The sequence below is a fragment of the Gymnodraco acuticeps genome, unplaced genomic scaffold, assembly GCF_902827175.1.
Source record: "Gymnodraco acuticeps unplaced genomic scaffold, fGymAcu1.1, whole genome shotgun sequence".
NCBI lineage: Eukaryota > Metazoa > Chordata > Actinopteri > Perciformes > Bathydraconidae > Gymnodraco > Gymnodraco acuticeps.
The window spans coordinates 197,092-210,454 of record NW_022991667.1 but is presented as its reverse complement, the minus strand read 5'-3'; the positions used below and the strand labels follow the sequence as shown (position 1 = coordinate 210,454).

At 39.3% G+C, this 13,363-nt stretch overlaps 1 protein-coding gene across 2 annotated transcripts in view; it reads right to left on the bottom strand.

Annotated features, from left to right (window-relative positions):
- The window catches only part of LOC117534433 (replication protein A 70 kDa DNA-binding subunit-like), a 54,920-nt gene extending 41,592 nt beyond the window's left edge, over positions 1–13,328 (bottom strand). The window contains exons 1-10 of one of the 2 annotated variants that reach the window (XM_034198628.1): positions 13,202–13,328; positions 12,669–12,716; positions 12,369–12,444; positions 12,038–12,143; positions 11,857–11,948; positions 11,671–11,769; positions 6,095–6,491; positions 3,780–3,882; positions 3,413–3,481; positions 631–823 (exon numbers count right to left, since the gene is read on the bottom strand). In XM_034198628.1, coding sequence (XP_034054519.1) covers positions 631–823; positions 3,413–3,481; positions 3,780–3,882; positions 6,095–6,491; positions 11,671–11,769; positions 11,857–11,948; positions 12,038–12,143; positions 12,369–12,444; positions 12,669–12,716; positions 13,202–13,234 — 1,216 coding nt within the window. In that variant the 5' untranslated portion in view covers positions 13,235–13,328. Of the gene's footprint in view, positions 1–630; positions 824–3,412; positions 3,482–3,779; positions 3,883–6,094; positions 6,492–11,670; positions 11,949–12,037; positions 12,144–12,368; positions 12,445–12,668; positions 12,717–13,201 lie in introns of both variants that reach the window. The other variant, XM_034198627.1, reaches the window with a different exon arrangement.
- Positions 13,329–13,363: the final 35 nt, after the last annotated feature.

The window sequence follows — 13,363 nt, the reverse complement described above, 5'->3', positions numbered from 1 at the left end:
CTTTATAAAAACAGTGAATGGAACATTATCCTCGTTATATCTCTACTCTTTCCAATATGTCTGAATTAACCTTCCTTCTGACCCCATCATAATGGTACAACTGGCATGAGCCTGTCTATTAGCAAAACATGTAATCTATCATTTGTAATTGTGTGAATTGATAGAGTAGATAAAGAGATGACCCAGCCGATACCCCAAATGTTCTAATACTGGCAGCCTGACCAGCCGTCCTCTGGGTTATAAATTGGGCCGCATGCTTTCTATTTTTCCCTTGTAAAAGTATTTTAGGTTTCTTGGGTTGCACAGTTGGTGAATCACCCTTCACACTTGTTTCCACTGTTCACAAGGTTTGAAGAGGGAGGAGTCATCTTCTGAGCCCGAACCACAGACGGCTGATTGGTTGTGACACATATCTATCTTAATCAGTTGATTTAACTGTTTTCAAGACAGGATTGAAAACCATGCGCTAGAGAGAGAGATGTCAAAACAAAAACCTTGATCGGCCACACTTCATTTGCATTTACCGTTCCCTCTAACAGACCTGCTATTTCATTCTTACGTTTTTATCTTTGAGTGGATGAATACTAGAAATGTATTAATCAATTCTCATTGATGAAATTCGTCTCTTACCAACAATGGTGTCTGTATCTCTGTTCTCCAGCTCTGCAATGGGCACAAAGTCACAGTTCACTGCGGGAATGCCCTGACTGTCATCACATGGCACGACGGATGAGTGAGCGTGGAGGGTCATCTCGTAGTTGTTCTTCAGTGTGTTGAACTGTTTGTTAGCTACCTTCAGTGTAGCCTTAGTGATGTAGTACACCTACAGAGAAAGGATGAGCAAAGTCATCAAATCAAAGCTAATCAGACTGATTATTTCCTGTGAAGTTAAAGCAGTGTGAACCAATCGATTGGGTAACCACTTTATTGATCCCGCAAAGGAAATGATTATTTTACAAAAGAGCCTCTTGTTCCACCCAAAAATCTTAATAAGAAAGGAAAAACCTTCAGGTCCTACTAAAATGTGGTGTCATATCAGGCCCATCACTTCTGTAATTCACCAGAAAATAAGCGGCAGCTGAGAGCAAGTCTGCTAAACAGCAACATGTAAAACTCAATATGCGAGGCACACTTCTTCGTTTACTCCCCCAACCCTCCAATATTAGGTATATAGCCTCTATCTCTCTGCCTCTGATTTTCGCTCTATGACTTGTTTGCTTTCCTTCCCCTCTCTCTCTGATTTACCCCACACAGAGATGAAGCTAATGTGATAAGCATTCTGGCCACTCAGAGCCAGTCACACCCACTCACTGTTCTGTCAATACTCCAATCACGAAGGGAAGACGGATTCATTCCTTTATTTATCTTTGGAGGGCAGAGGGCACAAATTGGATGTGGGGCTGTTGGGAGTCCCTGTCAGCGGCTGATACCTGAGACCGTGTGACGAGCAAAACGATGGTTGGGGTTAATTGAGTTATTAAGCTCTGTGGACACACGGAGTTGAGCAAGAGCTTTAACATGTGTTCTACCTGTTGTTCATTTCCAAATGGCATGTTCAGGGTGAGCACCACCCATTTGAACACAAGGCCATTGTTTCTTGCATGAACAATAGCCTGAGACCATTGCCAACGCCTTATTGAGGAAAAAAGGTGATATCTGTCCTTGTTTGCCCTCCTACATCTGGATACCTCTTCTGACATTTTACTCTTTATCACTTTTTTATTAATGCCACCCTTGTGTTTTTTGTACGCAATATTCTGGTATACTATGAACATGACTTCAAACTTCGAAGACCTGAAGGCACAAGTTTCATTTAAGGGCAGCACTTATACGTTTTATTGTTAAAAGGAATTTCTTAAATTTGAATTATTTCTTAAAATGCGTTAGTATTTTAGGCATCCTACTATACAACATAACATTATTGTGTAGAGTTGTTTTTGCAGGCCTCCAGCATCAGTGTCAGTTACATAACCTTAGCTGAAGCTGGACAGTAAAGCAGATCCTCGCTGACACAGGGTCTTGAATCAGGACCCTCAGGATGAAAGATGATCCTATTATCAAATGCTATCTCCAAGTTTTTTCTGAGAAATGACTGTGCGACAAGATTAAAATAATGATAATGTTTCATTGATTTTGATCTTAGTTATAGTCGATATGATAAATACTAGAATCCCAAAGGATTTTTTATTATTTTATAAAGCCATAGCTTATCTGAAGATCTTGTGTTGTTAGGCTTTCAATAAATACAAATATATATTACAAGAGTCATTTGAAATCAAATAAAAAAGTGGGTATTCAAATATGTGGGCCTTTGAATAAAAAAGAAGCCTGAGCAAATGTTTCGAAGATTTTTGTTGCTACTGTAGCTGTAATTCCTCTTCTCTTTACTTGCTGTAAAGAGAAGTACCGTGACTGCAGTCTAAGAGAAAATCAAGCGTCATTCTTCTTGTGTGTTTCGTTGTTTGTGTTGTAGGTTTTTCTAATGGATTGCAAGTCTGACAATGAAGTAGAGGGAGATGATGTGCCGAAATGCGTTGTGATCATCCTGGAAGAAAAAGTGCCAGGACACAACATTAGCAATAAATCACCATGACTACCAGGATTAAGACACAAATATGAAAAAATGAAAACTGTGCATTTCTTCGCCCCATTGTTTCCGGTGTTTAAAGTGATTGCTTCGCTTCTATTATGTAGAGAAGGAGTGAGCATATTGACGCAAAATAATAATTATCTCTGTATCGATTACTAATGCTGGAATAGAAACTTTATAAAACACGTCCTCCATGGAGAACACAGCCTGCTGGACTGGTAGCCATTTCAATACATTGGTAATAGATGTAATATCAGCAAACAAACAAACAAAACAATATCAACACATCAGAAGTTTGTTCCCACTGCTCTCAGCATACTCCTGGCCTCATATGTCTTCCCAAATGCTGTAAATGTCTCAAATATATAGCATATATTTCAGAAAAATACGACATAATAAATCCCTTCCACAAAATCCTCTAATACTTGCCTCCGGCTCATTCATTGGTCAGAAGTCCTGAAGGCATTAAAGGATTTTGCAGAAGGGTTTGTTAGGCACTCTTTTACCTATGATATATTAGTTTGAGGCGTTATGCGCATAAAATATGGATAACTGAGCTTAGAAGCTTACTCTGCAAGTTGTTTGTGGATTTTTACAGCCTTTAGATATTGTCTTAATGTTGTCAACTTCATCAAAGAAATGAAATGGCTGCAATGCTTCAAAGCTCCTTCTGAAACAATGCAAATACAAAAATGTCTTTCCAGCGTTCGAAGCTGGAATAATAATGTGTAACAAAATAACTCAAGTTTATTTTTAAGGGAAGAAACTCTTATCACTTCCAGTAAGGATGGGTGTGGGTGAAGGGGGGGGGGGTCTGCTCACCTTGCCTTGCTCCACTAGTGAGAAAAACTGGTCCACTTCTTTGTTGAACGCTGTGACCTTGATTTCTCCCTGTTGAGCAGCACATTTCCATCAAACAACATTTCGTTACACGGATAAAACCAAAAACAGCCATGTGTGACATGTGTTTGACATGCATGCACAAAACTGATATTCAGGCCTCTCCACTCGTCTACTCGTGAGGATATTGGTGATGTTGTTAATGATGTCAGGACTTATGCCTTGAATGTTGTTGTATTATTGTTGTATTATTGTTGTATTGTTTCAAGTGGAAGTGTTCCCCAGGAAGAGTAGCTTTTGTCAATAGCAAAAGCTAATGGGGATCCTTAATAAACATAAACATACTCACACTCTCGTCCAGTACTTCAAAGGAGAAAAGCCTTCCGTCTCCTCGAGAGTTACTCCAGGTGCGGATGCTGGACTTGTTGGTGACTCGGACTCTGATAGTCCATCTAAGAATACACAGAGAGCGTATCATAATGAATCAGAGCATATGTCAACAAAATAAGGTAAATCACGCGATGTGCAATAAGTGATGTTGACTTAGCCCAAATGGCCCCGGTGAAAACATTAAAGAAGACATTTGTTGCATACGTTTTTTTTCAAATATTTTACCTGCCGGATGAACGAGAATGCCTTTAATCAGATTTATTTTATGGGTATACACGTAACTATAACAACAATGAAGTTGTCTTAGGCCAACACAGTTATGTTCTTCAACTTAATTAAAAGTGTAGAAGTTTTCAGGTCAAACCAAACAGTAAAGAACGCTGCAGAGACAAATTATTAAAAGCTTCTTTTTTTGTTAATGAGCATCACAACTCTTACATAAGGAAACTGGATGAGTGTCTCCTTTTTAAAAAAAAAAGTTTTAAAAAAGAAAAGAAGAAAAAAAACACGCAGCAACTTTCTCTTCAAAGAGTGAACTAGGTGTTCATCTGCCAACTCCGGGATGCATTTCAAATATGCCTCTTGTTCTGTTTTTAACAACAGCCAGCCTAGCTCGGCAGTTTATGCAGCAGTGAGCTTTTTGACTGCGTTGATAATTGTGCAGTTGAGGATATTAATACCATAACTTTGCCTGCAATTAAATCCCCTATCATGAGAGCAGCTGCTGGCCCAGAGTGAACCTCATTCCCTGCTCAGTATGGATAAGACTGCTACACCAAGGTTTATGGCAGCTAAAAGCCAATTATACTCTGCTCTAGATGCTATTACTTAACAGCGGCAGAATGGGATGAGAAAGCTGTGCAAATGGCCCTATAAGACCATGTACACATGTACACAAACACAGCATCCCACACACCCGCGCCTTTCTTTTCACGCTAACATACGTAGCAGAACACAGCTGCTGAAGTAATCTGTTTTGCTCACTGTAGGTACTCCCCAACTTCAAAGTTAGAACAGTCATCAGTTTGTTACAACACCTAGAGGCACAGTTAACTTTACAGCTTGCAATTTCAAACTGGGCTACAATATCAGAGTTCATACATGAGAGAGAGCTGACAGGTTACCTTTAGTTCAATCTGGGTAAATACATCTCGCTATACGGTTCCCTTGTCTTTTGTGGCCAATTTGAAGGCGAGAGACTTAAGCTAAATGAAAAGATAAGAAGCAAGAGGGGGGGGGCAACAGTCAAATTAAACCCCGGAGGAAGTAAAGAAATTGTGAGAATAGAAGGAAGGGGGGAACAAAACGAGGTTGGCCAAATCCCCACCAGGGAAAATAGCAGAATCAAAACCTCAGCAGCAGACAATAAAGACCCAGCAGTACCTGCCGTTAAAGTCTACCTTTCTGAGGAAAGATTGGTCATTTCATTTCCTTGCAGATGGGCTGAGTGCCCACGCAAAATCCATACACACACACAAGCATATAGGCATTGGTAAAGAACAACTGAATGCTCACGCAGGAATAAAGATACACATTTTAAAACATGCCCCAAAGAGATTCTCTGAAATAGCAGCAAACAGGAAAGTAGAGTCACAGCATGAGAGGAAATTGTTATAACGAGTATAAGGAAAAAAACATTGTTTTCCTAGAATCTTGGAGGAAATGCATACAAGTCAGCTTCCTTGCAAAGTTACGTTTTGTTTAAAGGTCACCTATTATGCAAAATCCACTTTTTCATGTTGTTTATACATCAACATGTGTCCCCTCTGTGCAAAGAGACTCTGAAAGTTTCAGGAAAAAAGATTTGCTCACTTTTTGTCTTCTTGATCCATTTCTATAAAAACCTGTCTGAAAATGAGCTGATCAGATTTTGGCCACTTTATGATGTCATAACGATTTGTTGGCTTGTGTAACCATTAGCCAATAACCAACTAAGGTAACCCCCCCTCCCCCCCACCTGAATCTCCTCCTAGAGCACCATTGTGTTCTTTTTAACCAAGTATCTCTCAGAGGGGAGTGGCTCCTTATTTTCATCTAAAGTCACAGACAGAGAATCAGAACTTTTGAAACAGGGCTGAAACAGAGGGGTGTTACAATGCATGATCTGTTTGGTATTTGGAGCCAAACACTTCAGAGACATGTTTTGTATATATCTGAGACCTATAATATATTGATGAAAAACAGTATAATAGGGGACCTTTAAATAATTTTAAAACTACTGTACATGTATGTGAAAACAGGCACATTTAGAAATGGACACACACTTAAACTTACTTGCTTTGGTAAGGGTTGAGGCCTTCTATTGGAATCACTTTTGTTGAAGAACCTGGAGAAGTGCTGCCACCCTTTGTGGGTGTAAACTTGTGAGGGGAAGTTTTCATTGGTGAAGCTTTCATTGGTGAAAACTTGGAGGTTGAAGCCTTCATGGGTGATGCCCCCATGGGTGATGCCTTCATGGGTGATGCCCCCATGGGTGATGCCCCCATGGGTGATGCCTTCATGGGTGATGCCCCCATGGGTGATGCCTTCATGGGTGATGCCCCCAAGGGTGATGCCTTCATGGGTGATGCCCACATGGGTGATGCCTTCCTGGGTGATGCCCCCATGGGTGATACCTTCATGGGGGACTTTCCCACAAAACCACTTCCCTGTCCTCGTGGAGGAGAACGGTCTGCAGGGAAACAAAGTTAGATCGTTCCTGAATATGTGTACTCCAAATGTACAAGATGAAAATTAAATAGTGATTAAAGATGAATACATTTATTGAGCAATTACACTTTTCAAAGCTTAAAAAAAAAAAATTCTAAATGTGTAGCCTACGTGGCCCACAATGCAGACATGCTCAATCTGAAGCTGCTTTCCCAAAATATCATCACTTTCTTCAGCTTTTGGTACGTTCTGCAGCTGCCCTAACAAAGTGTGTAATGTTGTATCATTGGGAAATACTACTTTATCCAAATAAGGCACCTTTGACGTTGACTCTCTTGCTCACATATCTACTGTAATGCAAATTGTGACCAGATGCACTTGTACATCCAGGTATTTCAACACATTGCATAGAACATACTGTGTTCTTACTAAATCTCTTTTTTTGGGAGTTCTTGAGTTGCTAAATAACCTCCAAACACATGCAAAAGTTTTCATGCACAGTAGATGAGGTTAACCACTTAATTTGATGATAAGGGTACGTAACTGGTAGAACACTTACTGGATTTTCCAAGAGGCAATGTGGAATTAATGAAACACTATAAAAACATATTTTAGCGATTATAAAACATTAGTGGTTGTACTGGTATCTGATCATTTGAGCGGCAGCCAAATGATAAACTGCCTGAGAAAATTAAACTCTCCGCACAGATCTCCCTGTAGAGTTACTAATTTGTAAAGTTTGTGCCAATGAATGAAACCGTTTTAGTGTAATACTGCCCATTGATTATTAAATGTTTTAATTACTTTACCTACGGTATGCCTTTTGGTCATTGGAAAAATAAGAATGAAATATCCGAATATCAGTACTGACATCAAATATACATTCCTAACCACATTCACGAGTCTGTGTCAGAGTAAAACAAAACCTTTAGAGGGTATTATACCTTATATAAAGGTCAAATGAATGTTTTAAATAGGCAGTAATGTGTTTAGCAGTATGAATACATGAGGAAGCCTTCACTTGTATACATAAAATACAAGTAATATCTAATCAATAAAACTCAAAGTGTTACAATGAATTACTAGTTTATAATGTTTTTCAAGATTAGGTAGGTGTGCACTAAATCCACCTTACTTTGACCCAATATAAAATAAATCACAGACAGACCAACACAAATACAAAAGCAAAGATAAGAAAAAGTTCCCATTGTTTTCTAAATAGCTCATCTTTTATATTTATTTTAAAAATGACAATGCCAGCAAACTTGAACAGTTCCGACCGGCCTACAGAATTGCAAGGTGTTATTCTCACCTCCCACAATAACGTTGAATCAGCCCCATCCGCAGTGACTCAGGCTAGATAGTTGGCTGTTGTCAAAATATATTTTGCTCAATTTCTCATGTTGGCTTGAATGGCGTATCATATTGAGGAACAGCATTTGAGGGGAAGAATTGTCAGGGATAAAAAGGTGCAATTCCACAGAGACCACTCCGCTGATATAAGCTCCTGTTCTGGAGCATAACAGCAACTCACCTTGATGATACCCTCCCCTGCTGGTGTGCAGTATCTTGTGTGTTTGTGTGTGTGTGTGTGTGTGTGTGTGTGTGTGTGTGTGTGTGTGTGTGTGTGTGTGTGTGTGTGTGTGTGTATGTGTATGTGTGTGTGTGTTTCATGTATCCTTGGGGGAATCACAGATTGAACAGCTATTTTCAGGCGAGAGGTAATTAACATCAATATTCATACACACGCCATTCGGATGGAGTGTTTAAAGGAAAGAGGCATGTAGTGAAAGAAGAGACGAGCTGAAGATGGGCGAGGACGAGAGAAGAACAGAGCAAAGAGCGGGGCACAGAGATTGATCAAGAATCCTCATTTTTGGTGATTAAGATGAGTACAGAGTCCTAATATGTCGGCCACTAACGTATTCAACGCCGCCCGTTTGAGGAGAGTGCTTGATGGTGAGGATACAACAGGAGCAGAGAAAATTAAAAGTATATAGACAAGGAAAAGGCCATAAATAGAGAAAGTGAATAAGAAAGCGAGAGCGTGTTCAGAGAATAAGTGGCAAAGTGTAAAGAGTTGTGAGGACAAAAGAAACCTGCAGAGAATAGTTAGTAATGAATAATGAATCATTTTTTTAACTCTCTTTTTAGAATTTAAATATCATCTGCGAAGCAGTTTTAAGGTGGTCTATTTCAGGGGTTGCTGCTGATGAATATTTAAATGGGAACACAGAGACGTCAGTGACGACTGTGTCATGACCTTTGGCTCCACACCAAGTGCTTACAGACTAGTTTGTTTTAAAACAATACAGAATATTAATATTGGTAATATTTTTGTATTTAAGGGCGAACAATGTCACTTATGACTGACAGAAATTACAAGTCATCCATACATGTACATTAATAATAAATGCTGAAAATATTTGAAAGGATTCCATCAAAGTCTGCTGACATCAGGGGGAAATCCTCCCAGTCCTCGCTGCCAGAGGTCAGGCTTCTCTGCAGATCAGAGCCCCCGTGGCTGATAGGGCGGGCTTTACATTCAGCTAATTACGCTTTCTCCCGTCCTCGCTTCCTAATGGTGTTGTTGTGCCTTTAAAAATACTTCCACCTACAGTAGGATACACCTTTGGTTCCTTCCTTCTTGTCTTTTCTGAGACATATCATCCTTAATGATGAAGTTGATCAATATCCAGATCACGGTCCAGAGGAAGTCAGAACCTGTTCGTGCTTGATCGGCTGATCTGATTGGACAGTACAAGAGCAGCTGTTGTAGAAACAGCTATATTGTAAGACTTAGTAATATTATTGAATAATTGTAACACTGTAGTGTAAACATTGAGCATTTTTCATGTTTATGCAGAAAACATAAATGATTATCCGTGTTTATTCTGAATCACATTAAATCATAAACTGCTCCAACTGGCTCATTCAGGCACAATGTTTATCCTAAAGAGATTTACAGATTATTTGTATTAGTCTTTTAAATCTAGCTTGAGCCTGCTTAGGATAGGCACACCGTCACGGAAGAATGTTTTACATGATTGGGCTCTATGGCTTGTTATATTATTTTAGTAATTACCACATGTATTTGTGTATTGATGTTCATTTTACAATGCTCTAATGCAGCAATAGATCTGTAATTGCTGTTGAGGCATCAGGCAGATGATGTGCGTCATGAGGGGTAACCATCTCTTAAAATCCACATTGTCCAGTTAGAACCATTCCTCCATCTTTGCAACTCTGCCTCCTTCTCTCTCACATTCCCTGTTGGGAGGAGCTGAAGGACTGTGAAGAGGCTTGAACCCCGACTCTCTGATAAAACAGGACCCTACCCAGTCTTAACACTCACAGCTCATTGGAAACAAATCATTTGTGGCACTTGCATAATATTTCAACGGCACACAAATGTATCGCATTGCTATTAACAAAAACAAAGTAATTAAACACATTCAGTAGGAGATACAACTTACTAGTGAGACATTATGCATAAGGCTTGTTTTTGGCTGTAGAAAAGAATGCAGGAGTGTTTCATCAACCGAACAATTAAATAGAGCAGCCAGTTTGCTGTATTTGGCGCGATCTCTGAGGTAACACGATTCAAAGGATCTAACGAGGAAGTTTGATGAACTACTTAATGCAAAGCCTCATCTTTGCTCAGTCAAATTAGTTGACTTTCTCTCTCTGCCTGTGCATCGCTATGAGGGGAATTCAGTCCACAAAACAATATTCATGAAGCCATGAACTGGAGGAGCCATCGGCCCACACATCTCCCTCAGCCACAACACACACATATACACACACACATGTGCAGACAAACATCTACAAAGGAACAATATACACCAAGCACTCATTATCCACCCACATGCCTACATCCTCCACTGAGGAGGACTATTGGGTATGTTTCTGCCACACAACAAAATCAATGTGGATGCTGAGAGCAGCTGGTGGTAGAAAGCAAGTGAGTAAAACAAAGACTCAGCTAACAAAAGAGCACCCAATAAAACACAGGCTACGTTCGGCATGATACATGACACCAGCCGTTTTGGCAGAACGCCAACCATCATTTTCCCATTCTGTTATAAAAAGCTGACTGGTGGTAAAACAGTCAAAGGTGTGAGTTATTGTGTCCACCAGCTGCAGAGGCCAGTGGAGAAGATAGTTTCCTGCTCTGATAGGTGAGCAATAAATAAGATAAAAGTGCAAAGTGTGATGTGAAAATAGAGCAAAGGAGCTGCAGTCTTCCATTACCTCCACCTGGTTGAATACCATGCTGTGCTTTGTGATCCGGTTTCATCTTGTTCTTAACTGACGCTCAGTCTACCGAATTTGAACACTGAAGTTCTATGAGAATCAAAAGAATGATGCCAGGATGATATTTTTAGTCTATATTCCCGGTTAAAGTTTGGTATGGTAAATGCGATTGAAAAACAAAGACTTTGTAAAAGTGTTGAGGAAAACCAAAACAGAACTGCAAATCTATCATCAGCACTATTCTTTCCAAGGGTACATGGCTCCCTCTGTTGGTCACATGAGAGGTTGAGTATAGACATTTTCTATAAAATAACAGCCAAACGAGCAACAATCTCATCAATCCTAAGATATCCTGTTATTGTGCAACTATCATTCAATAACTCCATATTCACAGTGCAACGAAGATTAATAATGACTGTCTTAAATAAGAAAAATCAACAAAATATGTTGAGATCTGAGAAATGTAATAATTGATTGTCTAAAAAGAAGAACATTTTATTCCTAAACGATGGTGAATAAGTTATATATTGAAAACTACACATTCAAAGTAAATATCAATCAAGAATTCCTTCTGCATGATTTCAGAACAAATAATTAATTCTGTGACTTCTTGTGAACAAAACTGTATTCACCTCAATCCCAGCCCTTATGCTCAGTGCTTCTAACTCAGCTAAATGAAGAAATTAGAACTTGTTTACATCAGTGGGGCATTTAATGACTGTAATCTCTGTAGCAAATGAGTAGTATCAATCTAAATGACATGTAATATCACAAGCAGAGGGCCTCTGGAGGCATTGTTTTGTTGTGTTTAACAAAGATGTATTCTAAAGTCTCTGCCTTGCAAGCAGTGGCTCGGAAAAGCAACCCATATATTTTTGGTACTGTCAATACTTTACTGGCTTCAAAACACTAAACTACACGATAGCTTTAAATAGTACACTCACTGCTTTTGTTCCACTTAGAGGGACCAGGTTCTGCTGCAGATGGAAGGGAGGCCGGGACAGAGGTGCTGGAGACAGACTCCTGTGAAGATGACGTCTTAACTGCAAGTTCAAAAACACCATAAGGAACATGAAAGCCATTTTTAATGGATCCTGACTTCATGAATATGCATTTAAAAAAAGTCATACCAACTGTTTCATATGGAGTGGGATCTCCAATCTTCCCTCCAGTTTCTTCGGCAGACTGCAACATCTCCATGTCCAACAAAATCACCACAGACCTGGAAGTTCAAATATGTCTAAATTAAGGGCAAGAACCAAATACATATAGAAAAGGAATCATGGAGGAAATGCAAATGAAAACACATACCTTCCATCTGTCAATGTATTGTTGATGGACTTCTTCACCAGAAACACACTGTTAGGTACCAGGTTGTCTTCTGTCAGATCGTTTAACTGTGTAGCCAGTAGGAAGGCTACATTCAAAACACATACAAACATATTCATGTTCATTCCAAAAAAAGATGACTCAACTGATTTATCCATAACTGGTTCTAGATTATCTCCTTAGGCATGATTTTCTTAAAAAAGAGACCGTATATAATTCAAAACTAATTATTGCTTAATAATTAATGACATTACAACTTGCTACCAACATTTCAAACCCACAGTCACAGACTTGGCAACTACAAGATACTCACAAGACCAAGTGTGCTGGCCATCACTCATCCTTAGCCGGTACCTGGGTGGAGAGCCAGTAGACACCTGACGGATGTTCTGACAAACACAAATGGAAAGCAGGATTTTATAAGTACAAAAAACAAGGCTCAACATTATCACACTCATTTGACAGTAACATTAGAAATCCAACTGCCCTGTGTACATAGTACAGTAAACAAAATATAAACATTAATAATAATCTTCATATAAGCATGGCTGTATTTACTGTATAGAGACAGCATAGACATTAGAGGCAATGCAGAGAGTGAGAGTTTACTTACAAGTATCTGCAGCACGGCATTGTTCACATCTGAGCCTTTTACCAGGGCCTAGACAACAACACACATGGTTAGTATCTTGTCTGCTGCCTGGCCCCATCCTGTCCCATGTCACATTACCATGCTACCAAAGTTACAGTAAAACATGCATAAGAGATTAATGAAGTGGCAAATACATGTACCGCCACTGGAAGGTAAGCGTCAACAACATAGACACCAAATGTTTAGGAAGAATTGGTCAAATAGTGAGATTTGAGTCACAACACATAAATAAAGCGTTGTTTTTGCGTCAATATTTGAATACATGAGGCAAGCTTGTATTTATTTAACACCATTAACACAGGAAACTGGCTTTAAATAACATAAAACGTTTCACAATTTGGTAGGTTAATGTTAATGTTGCTTTATTCAGCTGTCAAAACAAAATCTCATTAGCTGACAGTGCTAACAGCTGCAGAAAAACGACGGCTCGAAGCTAGTATTACTATTTCAAGTCAATACAATAAACAGTGTATTATATTAACATGTACGCTTACTTCAACTGCCCCATTTGTGAGTGTTACACTCATTTCCCCAGGTAATGTGCTTCTCAAAGCCAGCAGACTTTAGGTGTTGATGTGCGTAGCCAAGTAAAAAATATGGAAATGTATCGCGAGAGAAGAGAGACAGACGATATTTGCAACACGGATTATTGTCAG